Source organism: Aotus nancymaae, unplaced genomic scaffold (genome assembly GCF_030222135.1).
Source record: "Aotus nancymaae isolate 86718 unplaced genomic scaffold, 86718_ANA_hifiasm-v0.15.2.pri h1tg000016l, whole genome shotgun sequence".
Classification (NCBI taxonomy): domain Eukaryota; kingdom Metazoa; phylum Chordata; class Mammalia; order Primates; family Aotidae; genus Aotus; species Aotus nancymaae.
In genome coordinates, this window is record NW_026988428.1 from 68,695,325 (window position 1) to 68,713,766 (window position 18,442).

The 18,442-nt window shown below is 36.4% G+C and overlaps 1 protein-coding gene across 5 annotated transcripts in view; it reads left to right on the forward strand.

Moving 5' to 3' along the window:
- The first annotated feature begins 702 nt into the window (after positions 1–702).
- PARP11 (poly(ADP-ribose) polymerase family member 11) overlaps positions 703–18,442 on the forward strand; it is a 47,985-nt gene continuing 30,245 nt past the window's right edge. Inside the window, exon 1 of one of the 5 annotated variants that reach the window (XM_012455898.2) lies at positions 703–884. In XM_012455898.2, the coding sequence (XP_012311321.1) occupies positions 867–884 (18 nt within the window). In that variant the 5' untranslated portion in view covers positions 703–866. The other 4 variants (XM_012455900.3, XM_012455899.2, XM_012455902.2 and 1 more) reach the window with 4 other exon arrangements.

Sequence of the window (18,442 nt, forward strand, 5' to 3'; positions counted from 1 at the left end):
CTGTGGGGTAGATCCTTTGTGGCATGGAATATTATTTCACTCTGTTAGATCTCTTTACATCAGTAGAAATATATCCTCATGGTTTTAGCTTAAACTTCTGGAGGGAGTTTTCCTGACACTCTACCCTAGGTAAACATACTCGCTTAGAGCTCTACTCACCGTATTACTTATAAATCATATTGTATTTTTTAACTTTCCTACATTGCTTATTTTTTGCTTTATTTTCTAGATTATACAATTTGTTAGGGTAGGGACCGTATATGAAGGTTCCCTTGTGAGCAATTAACTGTCACTTATTGAACTCTGTGTGAACTCACTTATTGAAATACTGTGTTAAATGCTTTCAATAATCTCAGTACACCCTTAGGGAGATACTGTTATTACTACCATCTCCATTTTAAGGATAAAGATATTTAAAGATTCTGAAGTTTCTCCCAAATGCCATTGGCAGGCCTGTGTGACTCTTGGCCACTACACGGTCAGCAATTAAAATTGGTTAATAGGAAAGAAATAGAGCTAGCAATAGCTTGAGGATTACTGGGTGGTATAGTTGGACCAGAAACCCTTTAAACTCCTTTATAAGTCAGATACTCGCAAGCCCCGCCCAGGACGATACGTCTACGGATAAACGCGTAGGGGCGGGGCGAGCTTGTAGGAGTAGGGCGGGGACAGCTCTGACTGGCCAGCGTCGGGCGGAAGTCGGGAGGTTGGATGGTCCGAAGACGCTGGCTTGTGAGAGGGGGAGAAGGAAGGCTTTCGTAAAGCCTTTTTCCTCCCTGGGACCCGCGGAAAAAAAAAAATCCAGCACCCAGGCCCCGCGGCTAGCCCTTTCCCACAGGCTCTCTCCGCTTGATTTTTTCACCGTTATGTGGGAAGCGAATCCAGTGAGTAGTCGAGCGGGACGGGGCGGGCCCAATGGGCGGGGTTGATGAGAGAGGGGCAGGAGGGGGCTACCGGAACTGCCTCCCCGCGCCGGCTTCAGTCTGGGTGTTGAGTTCCGGCACCAGAGTTCCCGGGCCTTCTGGCCTGTGCAGTCTGTACCTTTTTAAGCAGTGGAATTCTCCAGTGTTTACTGTTGTTACAATTATTTATTTTATTTCCTGTGGCGTTTCAGCCTTCATCCCTACACCGTTTTTTTTTTGTTGTTGTTTTTGAGACGGAGTCTCGCTCTGTCGCCCAGGCTGGAGTGCAGTGGCGCAATCTCGGCTCACCGCAACCTCCGTCTCCCGGGTTCTAGCAATTCTATTGCCTCAGCCTCCGAGTCCCTTCACCGTTTTTTAAAAACTAATTGGAGTAACTGGCCTTGGAACCTGTAGTCAGTCATTTGCCTCAGGTTTACCTGCCAGTTTAAAGCAAGGGAATTCGATCCCCTTGTCTTTAATGGGCCTAAGAGGAGCCGTCAGTTCTCCTGTTCCCTTCTTGGTGGATAGCCGTTTAAAACTTGGAGGATGGACTCTACTAACTCTAGACGGCGAAGTTCTTAGAATGTTCGTTCCGTGGACAAAGTGATGTTCTGGAACATTTCAACTGCAAGTCCGCCTTCTTCTTTGATTGACTCTGGTATTTTTATTATGACTTCATGTATTTGTATCTGCTTTGCTTTTACACATTTATTTATTTAAAGCGCAACGTAGGGTCGGAAAAGTGTAATACCTTTCCTCACGGAATCGCAGCCACCACTCGTAAAAACAGAAGATAGGTTAACAAGGTAAAAGCATAGCAAATCTAATCAAAGTTTTACGCCATCAGGCTTCAGAGACCAGAGAAATCTCTGTTTTTATGCTTAGGACCCATGAAGAATAGACAGCTGTGTAAAAATGTGATTGGACAAAGGATATGCTCTAATGTTAATAAACTGAGGGAGGAAACCTAGCAAGGTCTGTTTGTTCAGATTCTTCTTGGCCTCTCTGTATCATTCCTCCTACGGAGGAGGAAGGACCCATCTGGAATGAGGCTCTTACCGACCTACTATAAGGCAAGGTAGGTTAGAGAATTTCTTTATGGCCAGTTCCTACAGAGAATGGCAGGGAAAGATTACAGTACTAGTTTTTATGGCTTGCTTTGTAGGAGAGGGATTGTAGTTTTCCCTCACTCACTTTGGGGAAGAGGAATTCTGGTTTCAGTGACTCACTTCACGGACGAAAGATTGGCAGGAGACAGAAGGGCAGGAGAAGATCAGAGGGAGACTTTTCCCGAGGCTGTTTCTGAGGCCTTCCAATCTCTTTTAGTTCGAAGTACTCAACATGCCAGTGTGGTACTTCGGATAGCATTTTCTGAGCCCCAACACAACCCTCAGAGTGGGATCTATTTACCAAGAGTATTCATCTGTTGTTATGGTTGAAGCTGCCTAGTAAAATGGCAGATGTACGGTATTTACAACCTAGGAGTTGACTGGGAAAATGGCAGAATCACATTTCAGCAAGTTGTTGGACTAAATGGAGTCGTGTGCCTCTTAGCAACGGGGATACGTTCTGAGAAATTAGTTGTTAGGTGATTTATTTCATTGTGTGAACATCATAGAGTGTACTTTCATAAGCCTACTACACACCTAAGGCTATATGGAATAGTCTATTGCTCTTAACCTAGAAATCTGTACAGCATATTATTGTACTAAATACTGTAGGCATTTATAACACAATGGAAAGTGTTTATGTATCTAAACATAGAAAAGGTACAGTAAAAATACAGTATTATAATCCTTGGGACCATTGTTGTATATGCGGTCCATGATTGATTAAAAGTTGTTATGCAGTGCATAATTGTATAGGAAACATACAAAACTACCCCTGTACTGAGATAACTGTGTAAATTTACTTTAATGATCCCTAACTTCCATATTTGAAATAACTTCCTTCCTATAATCAGTAGTCTTCCCATCTCATTTCTGGAATATGTTTTCAGATAAGTTAGAAAGTTTATTGGTAAATTTTGCCATGTTTTTAAGTTAATATTATCCAGTAGAAACTAGTCTGTTGGTCTGGATTTGGTAGTTGCATATTATGGTTCATTCTTGTGCATCATATAACAATAGTCATCATCTTAGTAGTTTTTCTTTTGATTCATACATATAATACTCTCATGAAGCTGCCTTAGAGGAAATTAATTGCTTGTATTTGATTTTAGCAAAAATAATTTAGAATAATGAGAATGTGCTCTCTGCTTACATATTCAGTTTCACTATCTGTCATCAACCATCTTCATTTCGTATTTATATCTGTATATATCTTTATGTAGATATAAACTCCATTTTTGTTATCAGTCCTTTTCTTCTTAATTTTTCCGTAACCCTTTAGCCACCCAAGTGTATGTCTAACTTAAGGTTTTAAATCTTTCACTATATTATAAGCTCCATATGGACAGCATTTTTTCTCTGTTATTTTTCATATAGTATCTTCAACTAGAAAACAGGGCCTGGCACATAGTAGGCACTCAATAAATATTTGTTGAATTCATGATGGTGGTTGCACCAGCGTGGACTAGAGAGAGTTCTTTGCTCCTACTGTGAATTTTCCCTCCTCATCACACATATGTCAGAATTTGCTGTTGGATTGTTTGTATGTTTGTGAGAATTATAAAGGCATTAATGAATGTTTTATATACTTGGTTTGTTATATCATTATCTCATTTCTTTTTAAGAAATTAGTTTCTTTGAAATCACCTGTGTGATTTTGCTAGATTTTAGCAGAGTAGGCTGACTTTTGTTAAAAGTGGGGAACCCTCCACAGATCGTCTCACATTCTTCTTTTGCCAACCAAATAAGACATATTTATCTTATTGCTACTGTATTTTGTTACTACTAATACTGTTTTTCTTTCTATGAGCACATGAATGCTATCAATAAGCACAGTTTTGTTTTAAAAATCAACATTCTACATGTGGGTTTCTGTAGTAATTTGTTAGTTTCTTTTAGTTTCGCTTTCCGGGTTTCACATTCCACAACTTCAGTTACCAGAAGTCAGCTGCAGTCTGAAAATATGAAATGGAAAATTCCAGAAATGAACAATTAATAACTAGTAAGTTGTATACTGTACTGTGTAGTGTGATAAAGTCCCACACCATTGTGCTCGGTCCTGCCTGGGGCCACAAATCATCCCTTTGTCCAGCATATCCACACTGCATATACTCCACCTGCCTGCTGGTCATAGAGTAACATGTAATGGCACTCACTTATTTATTGAGCACCTATTATAAGCTAGTTGGTGTGAAGTCCCAAGGTTTACAGTGGTGAACAGAACAGACTAGGCCCCAGCCTTTATGAGGTTGTAGTCTGGTGCAGGCAGGCAGACATTAAGCAAATAATTACACAAATAACATTTAATTCAAATTGTGATAAAAAGGTATGAAGGAAAAAGAGTACTATGACAGTGTAGAGGGAGCTAGTACTAGACTGGGCAATCAGGAAGGGCCACCCTGTGAAAGTAACTTTTATGTAGATCTGAAGGGTTAAGCAAGCGTTAACCAGGGAAAGGTTTGCTGGAAGGTGGGGAGGACTGTTCAGACAGCAGGGATAGTATGAGCAAAGATCCTGAGGCAGAAAGGAGCTTGGTGCTTGAGAAAAAGAGAGCAGCCTATGTGGCTGGGACACAGTGAGCCAGAAGACAAGCCCAGGAGGTAGGCACCAGGCCATGCATGGATTTGTGGCATGTGTTTAGGATTTTGAACTTTATCCTTAAAGGAGTGGTAACACATTGAAGGAAGTGTCATGAACATATTTATGTTTTTAAAAAGATTGCTCTGGCTGCTGTGTGGAAAATGAGTTTATGTATTAGAAAATATAGTTGACATAATAATGGCCTCCCAAAGATACCCACATCCTAATTCCCAGAATCTGTGAGTATGTTAAGTTACATGGCAAAGGGGAGGTAATTAGCTAATCAGCTGACCTTAAGATAAAGAGATTACCTTGGATTATCCAGGGGGGGCCCAAAGTAATCACAAGGGTCCTTAAAAGTAGAACATGGGGACAAAAGACATGGTCAGAGAGATGCAACATGGCTAGCCTTGGAGATGAAGGAAGGAGGTCACAATCCAAGGTATGTGGGTAGCTTCTAAAAGCTTGAAAAACCATGGAAATAGATTCTCTCCTACAACTTTCAGAAGGGAATCAAACTCACCTTGATTTTAGCCTATTGAGATCCATGTAAGATTTCTACAGAAATGTAAACAAAAAATTAATATTGTATTTAAGCCACTGTGTTTATGGTAATTTCTTCTAGCAGCAATAGAAAACTAATGCTAAGAGGCATAAGGGACTGTAGGAAGACTAATTAGGAGGTTATAGTGTAGTCCAGGGTAGAGATGAAGATGACTTGGACTATGCTGGTAGTAGTGGGAGGAGAGAGAGATCAATTCAAGCTGCATCTTAGGTGATGACTTAGCTTTCTGGCACAGGCAGCCAGGAATAGGATGTTTTCACTGAGCTTGGAAAAGGGAAAGCTATATGGAAGATAACAAGAGTTTGGTTTTGAACCCACTATGTTTAATGTGCCAATGAGACATCAAGTGGTAAAGTTTGGAAGGCAGTTGGTTAGGTAGGTAAGTCTGGAGCTCAGAGAAGAAGGCTGGGCTAGAAATTGAAATTCAGGCCTTAGCATCTTTGGATAGTTTGTCACCCAGGCTGGAGTGCAGTGTGGCACAATCTCGGCTCACTGCAACCTCTGCCTCCTGGGTTCAGGTGATTCTCGTGCCTCAGCCTCCTGAGTAGCTAGGACTACAGGTGTGCACTACTACACCTGGCTAATTTTTGTTTTAGTAGAGACAGGGTTTTACCATGTTGGCTAGGCTGGTCTCAAACTCCTGACCTCAAGTGATCGCCTGCCTTGGCCTCTCAAAGTTGTGGGATTACAGTCATGAGCCACTGCCCGGCCCCCAGTAAAGCAGTATTTTAGAAATTAATGTTTTTATTGTCATTGAGAAGGATAATTTTTTTTTACTTTTGCAGCTTCTTACAAAGTACTTGTATTTAATTTGATGATGCATAGTTTGAGATATACGTTAGACCTAGACACTTTGATTTTTTTACTCTATATGTCTACTAAATTAGGAAATTATATGCCACAATTATAGATTGTCAGGACTTGCAACTTGTGTTTGCTGGCTCTGTCAGATGTTTTGGAATAGCAAGGTCAAACACAGACTGAGAAATTATTGGAAGATTTCTCCCTGAAGATTATGTTGTGCTCTTTCAGTTGTTTGATTGACAAGCTTATAATATTAAACGGTTATGGGGTGAATGTTTCAACCAGCCTGAATGTTTGGAAGATAGGAACAAATGGATTCTTAACTTATTTTTTTACTTCTTCAGTATCTGTGAAGTATTTTCCCATGTTTTATTTTAACATTTAGTTGTGTTCTTTGTACATAGAATAGTGTAGTCAGTGTCTCTCTGATGAGTGAAGAAAAACTATCAGGTTTTGGGAAGGAATCACATCCTAGCAATTGAGCTGTTTGCAACATAGCTTGGTGACTTTGAAAAATGTGGTATCTTATTCTTAGCATTAAAAATCAGGGTATTTTTGGCCCTGAAGTAGTAGTTTCATGCTATTTAAAATTCTAGATATATTTCTGCTATACTCCACTTAAGCAGGCCTCTAGAAAACATAGAATTACTTTTTGACATTGTCGGCATTATGAAGAATTTTTTTTAATCTCATCCTTCATATCAGAAACTTGTCACCACTTTTTTCCTTGACAGCCAGCAAACTTGAGTGGGAAGAATAATCTTGCAAATGCTGCCATTTCCTTCCACAACATCTGAGAGCACGTACACTGAATAGCCAATATTTGATGATATTTAATTTCCATTATTTCCTTCAACACTCAGTTATAATCAGGAGGCATATTGTTGACTCCTGTTTCATATAAAGAATCTTAGTAATATAACAGTGTATGTTTTTGCTATTTATATACTTCAGGCTTTGTCAATTTTGAATATGTTGCAGCTTTTCAACTTATGTCATAGCTCACAAAAGTATCATTGTCTAAATAAAAACTGTCTTCCCTGTACTATAAGTTTTCACTGATATGCAGAATAAAAAGTTCTTGAGTACTTTTACCTTATCATATATTATATATATATATGTCAAGGACTGATTTATATTTTTCTCCACAGGTAATTTATCCAATTATAAAACAAAATATATGCTGAAACACTCATGTGATAGTAATTGCTCTTCTACATTGTGTTCCGTGATAATATATGACATCCAGCAGAATCATTTAATGAAGAAATTTTGTCAGTAGCTTGTTTCTTCCCAGGCATTAAACTCGAATTGACTAGCTTCTCAGCAGTATCAAGAATTTTTACCTGTTTTAGCTGAGCAATGCCTCTTTTCTCTTGGTTTCTTCTTTATCCTTATCAACAAAGCAAATGGACTTTGGGCTTTCGTGAAAATAATCTGAAAGTTTACTTGGGTTTTATACTACTATATTTAAGTAAATGCTAACTATAGCTGATGTGAAAGTATCAACAGAGCGTGAATATAATGGGATATTATAGTGAATGGTAACTTTAAAGAAAACAAAAAGATTTTCATGCAAATCATCATTAATCTTACATTTGAACTTTTCAAAATGTATGTAGGCAAATTTCTTTCATGACTTTGCCCCTGATAATGCCTTTGAACTGTTTCATAATCCCTGAGGACCATCTTTTCAAGATTCTGAGAGGAAACAAGAAGGGCTAGGACTGAGCCATGAGTAACTCTATAAATTACAAACTGAGTAGAAGTTAAAGTGCAAAGGAGATCAAGAATTTATGGACAAAAAAATAAGATGATCTGGAGAGTGTCATGTAATAGAAACCAAGTGAAAAGTGATTCAGGACAGAGGATAAACTATGAAATGTTACCATGAAATAAGTAAGACGAGGACTGAAAAGAGCATAGGATTTAGTAATGTGAAGCTCATTAGACATCCTAGGAAGTGTCTTTTTTTTTAAGTGATGGTGGGTGAGAAAGGTTGGATCACAAGCTAGAAAAGTTAAATTGGAGTGAATGTTAGCATGGAAAGTGAAGAAATAAACATAGTGTGTAGACAAAGAGTTACAATTAATACATCACCAAAGGAGACAAGATGAGATCCTAAAAGCACTCAATCTGAAAGAAGATATAAGAAGATGAAAAACAGAACAAAGAACAGGTGGGACCAAAAAAAGCAAATAACAAGGTGGTAAACTTAAAGCTAACCATATCAATAATTATACTACATATGAATGCTCTAAACACCCCAATTAAAAGATAGAGATTTTCAGATTGGATTAACAAAACAAGACCAAAGTGTAAGTTGTCTATAAGAAGCATACTTTGAATATATGGACACAAATAGAATAAAACTAAATAGAGGAAGATATACAGTGCTAACCCTAATGAAGAGAAAGTGTGAGTGGTTTATTAATGTTAAGATAGATTTCAAAGATAATGATATTATCAAGGATAAAGAATGTCATTTCCTAATGATGAAGAGATCAGTTAACCAGAAACAATCCTAGATATTTAGACATTAGAACTTTAAGATACATGAAACAAAATTAATAGAATAGTAGTAAGAAATAGAAAGTTATACTTGGAGATTTCAGTAGTTTTCTCCAAATAATTGATGGAATAAGTAGATAGAAAATGACCAACAATATAGAAAACTTTAATACCACCGTCAGCTATCTTGATCTGCTTGGCGTTTATAGAACAGTTCACCCATCAACAACTGAATACATGTATTTTCTTTTTTTCCAACTACATGGAGAACCTGTAAAAAGATATACCATATTCTGGGCCATGAAACATGTCTCAATACATTTGAAATAATTGAAGTAATACAAGATGTACTTTCTGACCTAAATGGAATTAAGTTAGAAATCGGTAACAGAAAGATCTATAAAATTCCCAAGCATTTGGTAAATAAATAGCACTTTAAGGTAACCCATGGGTTGAAGAAATGAAAAGAGAAAATAGTATGAAAACACAACATATCAAATTTGTGGGATGGTGCCAAAGCAGTACTTACAGCTAAATTAATGACTGTATTGGGAAAGAAGAAATGTTACAAATCAATGATCACAGCTCTCTAAGAAACTAGAAAAAGAAGAGGAAGTTAAGAGCAAGGAAATAAAGGTTAGAGTGGAAATCACTAAAACAGAAAACAACAGTGAAAATCAATGAAACCGAAAGCTAGTTCTTTGAGAACATCAATACTATTAAAAAATTTCTAGCCAGACACATCAGGATAAAAAGAAGACACAAATTACCAATATTGAGAATGAGAGAGGTAACATCACTATGTATTCTAAAGATATTAAAAGGCTAAAGGAATGTTATGAACAACTTTATATCAGTCAGTATGACAACTTAGATCAAATGAACATATTCCTAGAGAGATACAAACTACCAAAGCTCACTGAAGAGGTAGATAACACAAATAATCTAATATCAGTTAAATAATTTGAATTTGCAGGAAAAAAAAAATCATTGTAAAAGAAAATTCCAGGTCCAGATAGTTTCAGTGGTGAATTCTACCAAATTTTAAAGGAAGAAATAATACTAATTAACACAGTTTTAGAAAATTGAAGAGGATATAATACTTCACAACTCATTTCATGAGGCTATCATTACCCTTATATTAAAATCCATCATAGAAAACTATAGACCAATATCCTGCATGAACATACATTAACAATTTTAAATAGACTTTTTGCAACCCAAATCTAACATATATAAAAGGATTAATACATATGACCAAGTGGTGTTTAATCCAAGAATGCAAGGTTGGTTTAATAGTTGAACAGCAATCAATGTAATTCACCAGGTAAACCAAAATTAAAAGCCATATGATGATTCCAGTATATACAGAAAAAGCCTTTGACAAAATCTAATACTGATTCCTGATTAAAATTCTTAGCAATGCAATAGAAAGGAACTTGCTCAACCTGATGAAAGGTGTGCAGAAGGGGGTTAACTCAACAGTCTGGGGCTGCTCAAACCTTGCCCATTCTTAAGCTTGTTTCCATAGTTGTCCTTTGCTCACCTCCAGGGAACTAAGCTCTTGAAATTTTTTGGCTTAATAGTGTATTTGCATGCCCGAGTCCTTGAGCCATGCTATACCAGTTTGTCTGGATTGTTTATACCAGCAATGTGGTTTATAGGCTTTCCCTCTGGGCATCTAGAGCTTCAGTAACAGGTCAGTCACACAGGTGCTGTATGCTTACATGGCTGATACCCAGTAAAAGCCCTGGACACTTTGGCTCAAGTGAACTTCCTTGGTTAGTAACACTTTGCACATATTGTCACACATAGTTGCTGGGAAAATGAAGTGTACTCCATGTGACTACACTGGGAAGGGACACTTGGAAGCTTGTACGTGGTTTCTTCTAGACTTCACCCCATGTGCTTTTCTCCTTTGCTGATTTTACTCTCTATTCTTTCACTGTAATAAAGTGTAAACATGAGTAGAGCAACTTTTGAGTCTTGTGAGTCCTAGCAAATCATCAACCCTGAGGGTTGTCTTAGGGACCCCTGACACAAAGGTCATCTTCAGAATACCTTTATCTAACTACTTAATGGTGAAAGACTGATTACCTACTCCCTAAGATCAAGAACAAGGAAACGGTGTCCTTTCTTTATTCAGTATTGTACTAGAAGTTCTAAGGAAAAAGGCAAGATAGAAAAAAATAGGCATCTAAATCTTAGAAGAAAGAAGTAAAGCTGTCTTTATTCAGATGATATGAAGCCTATGTAAAAATCTGATGGAATCTCTAAAAAGCTCTTAGAACTAATCAATGAGTTTCATGAGGTTGCTAGATATGGAATTCATATACAAAAATCAATGTATTTCTATATACTAGCAACATATAATCAGAAATTTTTAAAATGCAATTCCACTTACAGTACTATCAAAACTATAAAATAAGTAAGCCTGAATATAGTTTAAAAATTCGCAAAATGTGTACATTGAAACGTATAAAACATTCTTGAAAAAATTAAGACCTAAATAAATTGAGAGATATAATTTATTCATGGGTTGGAATACTAAATATTGTTAAGATGCCAGTTTTCTCCAGATAGACTGATAATTCAATGCAATCCCAGTTAAAAAAAAAAAAAATCAAAGGACCTAGAATAGCCAAAATAATTCTGAAAAAGAACAAATTTGGAGAGCTAACACTATATGATTTAATGATTCAGTGTGAAACAATAATAATCAAAACAGTGTAGTATTGGCATCAAGGTAGGGAATTAATTAATGGAATGGAATAGAATTAAAAATAGGGCCACAAACAAATGATTTTTTAATAAAGGTAAGATTCAGTGGGAAAAGGATAGTTTTAACTAATGATGTTGGAACAACTGGATACCCATATGCAGAAAAATGAATTTCACTCCATACTTTGCACCATATAAAAAGTAACTAAAAATGGATCATAGACCTAAATGCAGAATCTAAAACTACAAATTTCCAGGTGAAAAAATAGAAAAAAAAAGTATATATTTGAGATAGAGTCATGCTCGGTTACCTAGGCTGTAGTGCAGGAGTGTGATCATAGCTCATTGTAATATTGAACTCCTGGGCTCAAGCAGTCCTCTTGCCTATCTCTCAAATAGCTGGGACTACAGGTACATGCTACCATGCCCAGCTAATTTTTAAATGTTTTGTAGAGACGGTGTTTTGCTGTGTTGCCCAGGCTAGTCTCAAACTACTGACTTCAAGAGATCTAGTCTAAAATTCCTGGTTTCAATCCATCATCTGGCTGCAGCCTCCCAAAGTGCTGTGATTATAGGCATGAGCCGCTATGCCTGGCTAAGAAAAATCTTTTTTCAAATTTTAAAACTAACATTTCCATAATGACTAATGATGTTGAACATCTTTTCATGTAGTTATTTTCCATCTGTTTGTTTTCTTTGGTGTCGTGTCTGCTAGCATTGGTTAGGCAAAGATTCTTTTTAGCTACAATAACAGAACCATGATCCGTGAAAGAAAAAAGTGATAAAACAGACTTTATCAAAATTAAAAACTCCTGCTGTTGAAAACATGCTGCTAGGAGAATGAAAAGATAAGCCACAGACTGGAGAAAGTATTTAAATAGCATGGATCTGATAAATGACTTGTACCTAGAATATATTAAGAACTCTGAAATCTCAAGAGAAGGAACTCAATTTTTTAAAGTGAGCTAAAGATTTGAATAGACACTGCACCAAAGAAGATAAGCAGATGGAAAGTAAGAACATGAAAAGATGCTCAACATCATTAATCTTTAGGGAAATGGAAAAGAGAACCACAATATTGCCCATCTATCAGATTGGCAAAAATTAAAAAGAGCCCTAATGCCATTTATTAGGGCTTTGCCTTCATGATTTAATCACCTCCCAAAGAGCCCATTTTCATATATCATCACATTAGGAGTTAGAATTTTCACGTAAGAATTTGGCAAGGACACAAACATTCAATCTGTAACATTCTGGCTCTGCTCCTTCCCCCCCGCAACAAATTTGTGTCCTCCTTGCATGCAAATTATATTCATTTTACCGCAGTCACCCCAAAAGTCTTATACCAGCATCAACTTTAAAGTTCAACATCTCATCTAAATATTATCTAAATCAGATGCGGTTGAACCCAAGGTATGATTCATCCTGAGGCAAATTCTCCTCCACCTATGACCCTATGAAACCAAATATGTGCTTCCAAAATGCAATGGTGGTATGAGTTTGGTGGCTTGTGCCTGTAATCAGAGCTACTTGGCAGGCTGAGGTAGGAGGATCACTGAGGCCAGGAGTTGAAGACTAGCCTGAGCAACATGGTAAGACTCTGTCTCTGAAAAAATTGAAAAATTAATTAGCCAGGGGTGGTGGCATTTGCCTGTAGTCCCAGCTCCTCAGGTAGCTGAAGCACAGGGATCACTTGATACCAGGACTTTGAGGTTGCAGTGAGCTATGATGTGTCACTGCACTCCAGCCTGGACAATAGAGCAAGACCCTGTCTTTAAAAAAATTAAAAAGTTAAAAAATATAGTGGTGGGGTAGGCATAGGGTAGACATTTCATTCCAAAAGGGAGAAAAAGGAAAGAAGAAAGGGGTGACAGGTCTGGAGCAAGTTTCATGAAATCTTAAGGCTGCAAAAAAATTGTTTGGCTTGATGCTCTGCCTTCCAGAGAAGTGGAAGTGCTGCCTTCTGGACCCTCTGATGGGGTTGGTTACAATCCCTGGACTTTGAGAGGTCCAGCCCTCATGAGCCATCTGGCCTGTTGAAAGCAAGGCAGTGGTCCACTCTTTTGTTGAACCAAGAAGGCATCCCAGATGATCTCTGAATTGCTTTTAGGGTCCTTCTTTGTTTTAAAGAGTAGCACACATTTGCAGCTGAGTTGCTCTGTGGTCCCATCCTGTAAAATTCAAGAAGTATACCAGCCTTCCTTCATTTCTTCCCATCTACTATTTCTTCATTTCAAATTGACAGTTTTCCTGCTGGGGCGGTCCACATCCATACTAATCTTATCAAATGGTCGTTTGGCCACACCCTTAGTGTTGTTTTGAACCGACTTTCCTGTTCTTTTCCATATGGGTAGGTTGAGCATTTTCTGCATCTTTAAGTACTGGTTCCTTTTTGCTTAACAATTCTGTCTTTAAGTCATTCTCACTCCTTGTGTTTTGTTTAAGTGATCTGGAGGACCCAGGCCACTCCTTCAGCAAATTGTTTAGAGGTTTCCTCAGCCAAATATCCAATTTCACTTGCAAATGCCTGTGTCTTTATAACTGTTAAATCTTTATGTTGGGTTATCCGTTTTTTCATGATAAAATGACCCTACTTTTTATAGTAACACTTTTTGATTTAAACTCTATTTTGCCTGGCATTAGTACTGTCACTTCCAGCTTTTTTATGACTGTTGTTTACATAGTATTTTTTATTTGTCCTTCTACTTTACACCTCTTCGTATCTTTGAATCTAAAGTATATTTCTGTAGACAGCATATAGTTGGATTTCAAAAAAATCTAATCTGAATAATTACCTTTTGATTGGATTAGTTTACTGACATTTAATACTGTTATTTAATTGCTTGTTATATTATTTTTTACATCTGCCGTTTTACTTTTTGTTTTCTATTCAATTTTTTTCAAACTTTGGAATATTCACATATGTATAGTAATGTATCTTAGAGATAGTACCCAAGACTAAACATAAATTTATTTATGTTTCATGTATGCCTTATACACATAGTTTGAAGGTAATTTTATACAATATTTTTCATACTTTTGTGCATGAAACGATGTTAGTGTACACTGATCCATTAGAATGCAAAGATGTCATATCTCTACCACCTATGTGGACAAATCTGTGGTGATTTGGCATTATCATCATTTCTGACTCTGAATTTACATGCTATATCTTTTAAGGAAGCTAATAGAAAAAAGGGGAGAACAGGTGTGTAGTGTCTGTATATTTAATTTATTATATATACCCTCTTATTTACTCTAATTCTTCTTGTGGATTTGAGTTACCATATAGTGTTATTTCCTTCTCCAGTATAGCTTTGTTCCCACCTGCCTCCTTGGTGCTGCTATTGTATATTTAACAATTCTGTACATCATACATTACAGGGCTAATGATACAATTAAATACATGTTTAAAAAATTAATACGTAATAAATATACGTATTTTCAGGACATGTGATAATTTAATAAATTCACGTAAAATTTACATATGATATCTGTCACCCTAAATACTTACCTTCTTTATGCTAGAAACCATTCAAACTATTCCCTTCTAGATATTTTGAAATATACAATAGATTATTATAAACTACAGTCACCCTACTGATCTATTGAACACTAGGTCTTACTACTTCTAGATCTTATTTCTTATATCTAACTGTATATTTGTACCCATTAATCAACCTCTTTTAATCACTCTCTCCCCACGCCCTTTCCAGCCTCTGGTAACCATCAGTCTACTTTGTCTCTTGATGCATTCCACTTATTTAGCTCCCATATATGAATGAGCACATGAGATATTTGTCTTTTTGTGCTCAGCTTATTTTACTTAACATGCTGAATTCTCGTTCCATCCATGTTGCTGCAAATGTCATGATTCCATTCTTTTTTACAGTTGGATAATCCATTGTGTATGTAAACCACATTTTTTAAAATCCATTCTTCCACGGATGGATACTTAGGTTGATTCCATATCTTGGCTATTATGAATCATTCTGCAATAAACATGGGAGTACAGATATGTCTTCAGTACATTGATTTTTTTTCTTTTAGATATATACTCAGTAGTGGAGTTGCTGGATAAAATGGTAGTTTTATTATTTTTTGAGGCACCTCCATATAGTTTTCTGCGGTGACTCTACTTATTTACATTCCCACCAACAGTGTACGAGAGTTCCCTTTTCTCCACATCCTTGCTAGCATTTGTTATTCTTTGTCTTTTTTATAAAAGCTATTTTAATTGGGATGAGATGATGTCTCATTTTGGTTTTGGTTTTCATTTCTCTGAAAATCAGTGATTTAGAGCATTTTCTCATATACTTGTTGGCAATTTGTATGTCTTTTGAGAAATATTTATTCAGGTCTTTTGCCCACTTTTAAATTGGATTATCTGTGGCTTTTTTTTTTTTTTTTTTTGCTGTTGAATTAAGCTCTTTATATATTCTTATTATTAATCTTTTGTCAGATTGATAGTTTGTACATATTTTCTCCCATTCTGTGACTTGTTTCTTCACTTTATTGATTGTTTCCTTTGTTATGTAGACTCTTTTTAGCTTGATGTAATTCCAGTGATCTACTTTTGCTTTGGTTGCAGTGCTTTTGAGGTCTTACACAAAAAATCTTGCCCAGACCAATGTTTTGAAGCATTTCCCCAATGTTTTCTTCTAGTAGTTTCATAGTTTCAGGTCTTAGATTTAAGTCTTTAATTCATTTTGATTTGATTTTTTTTAATATGGTAAGAGATAGTGGTATAGTTTTATTCTTCTGCAAGCTGGATGTTCTTTATCCAGTTTTCCCAGCACCATTTATTGAAGAGACTGTTCCCATTGTGTGTTCATGGCGACCTTGTTGAAAATGAGTTAGCTGTAAATGTATGGATTTATATATGGGTTCTCTGTTCCATTGTTCTGTGTGTCTGTTTTTATGCAAGTATCATGATGATTTGATTACTGTAGCTTTGTAGTATATTTTGAAGTCAGGTAATGTGAGGCCTCCAGCCTTATTTTTGCTCAAGATTGCTTTGGCTATTCAGGGTCTTTTGTGGTTCCATGTAAATTTTAGGATTTTTTTTTTCTGTGAAGAATCTCATTGTTATTTTGATAGGGATTATGTTGAACTTGTAAATTGGTTTGGGCAGTATTGTCATTTTAATAATATTGTGGCCGGGTGCAGTGGCTCATACCTGTAATCCCAGCACTTTGGGAGGCCGAGGTGGGCGGATCACAAGGTCAAGAGATGGAGACCATCCTGGCCAATATGGTGAAACCGTGTCTCTACTAAAAATTACAAAAATTAGCTGGGTGTGGTGGTGCACGCCTTTAGTCCTAGCTACTCAGGAGGCTGAGGCAGGAGAATTGCTTGAACTCAGGAGACGGAGATTGCAGTGAGCCGAGATTGTGCCACTGCACTCCAGCCTGGCGCCTATTGTTCCGATTTATGAGCATGGAATATCTTTCCATTTTTATGTCCTCTTTTATTTATTTCATAACCATTTTATAGTTTTTCCTGTTTAGATCTTTCGCTTTAGTTAAATTGACATCTATGTATTTTATATTCTTTGTAGCTATTGTAAATTGAATTGCTTTCTTGATTTCTTTTTTAGATTGTTTGCTCTTGGAATATGTAAATGCTACTCATTTTTGTATGTTGATTTTGTATCCTACAGTTTTACTGAATGTATCAGTTCTAACAAGTTTTCAGTGGAGTTTTTAGGTTTCTTTAAGAAGATTATGTCTTCTGTGAACAAAGGAAATTTGATTTCTTTTTCTCCAACTTGGTTGCCATTTATTTCTCTTTCTTGCCTAATTGCTCTTGTCAGGACTTCCAATATCACATTGAGTAACAGTAGTGAGAGTAGACATCCTTGACTTGTTCCAGATTTTAGAGGAAAGGCTGTTAATCTTTTCCCATTTAGTGGGATATTAGTTGTGGGTTTGTCATATGGCCTTTATTATTTTGAGATATGTTCTTCTATATCCAGTTTGTTGAGGGTTTTTGTTATAAGAATATGTTGAATTTTATCAAATGCTTTTAAAACATCTGTTAAAATGATCATATGGTTTTTCTTCTTGGTTCCGTTGTGATCTGTCATGTTGATCGATTTGTGTATGTTGAACCATCCTTGCATCCCTGGGGTGTGAATCCCACTTGATGATGGTGAATGATTTTTTTAATGTGTTGTTGAATTCAGTTTGCTAGTATTTTATTGAGCATTTTGGCATCTACATTCATGGGTGATATTGGTGCATAGTTTTCTTTGTGTCCTTATTGGGTTTTGATATCAGGATAATGCTGTCTCATAGAATGAATTTGAAGTATTTCTTCCTTTTCAATTTTTTTGAAGAGTTTGAGAAGAATTGGCATTAGTTCTTTAAATGTTTGGTAGAATTCGGCAGTGAAGCTATCAGGTTCTGAGCTTTACTTTGATGGGAGATGTAATTACATCGTCATTCTTGTTACTTGTTACTGGTTTGTTTAGGTTTTATTTTTCTTTATTTTTCCTTTTCTTTCTTTTCTCCTCTTCTCTGTTCTTTTTTCTTTTCATTTCTTTTCTTTTTTCTTTTTCTTTCTTCCTACAGGATCTCTCTGTTTCCTAGGCTGGAGTACAGTGGTGCAGTCATAGCTCACTGCACCTTTAAATGCTGGGGCTCAAGTGATACTCCCACTTCAGCCTCCCAAGTATTTGGGACCACAGGCACATGTCTAGCTAATTTTTAAATTTTGTGCAGAGACAGAGTTTCACTATGTTGCCTAGGCTGGTCTTGAACTCCTAGCCACAAATGATCCTCCTACCTCGGCCTCTCAAAGTGCTGGGATTACAGGCATGAGCCACTGCACCCAGCCTGTTCAAGTTTTCTATCTCTTTTGATTTAATCATAGTAAATTATATATGTCCAGGAATTTATCCATTTCTTCTAGGACTTCTAATTTGTTGGCATATAGTTCATAATCATCTTTAATAATTATTTGCATTTCTTGTGGTCTCAGTTGTCACTTTTTTTACTTCTGATTTTATTTATTCAGATCTTTTTTTTCTTAGTCCCGCTGACTAAAAATTGTCCATTTTTGTTTATCTTTTGAAAAACTCCTCTTTTTGCATCATTGATCTTTTGTATTGCTTTTCAAGTCTCAATTTCATTTATTTCTGCTCTGATATATTATTTCATTCCTTTGATTAATTTTGGATTTGGCTTATTCTTTTCTGGTTCCTTAAGGTATGCATTATTAGATTTTTTTAAAGTCTACTTTTTTGA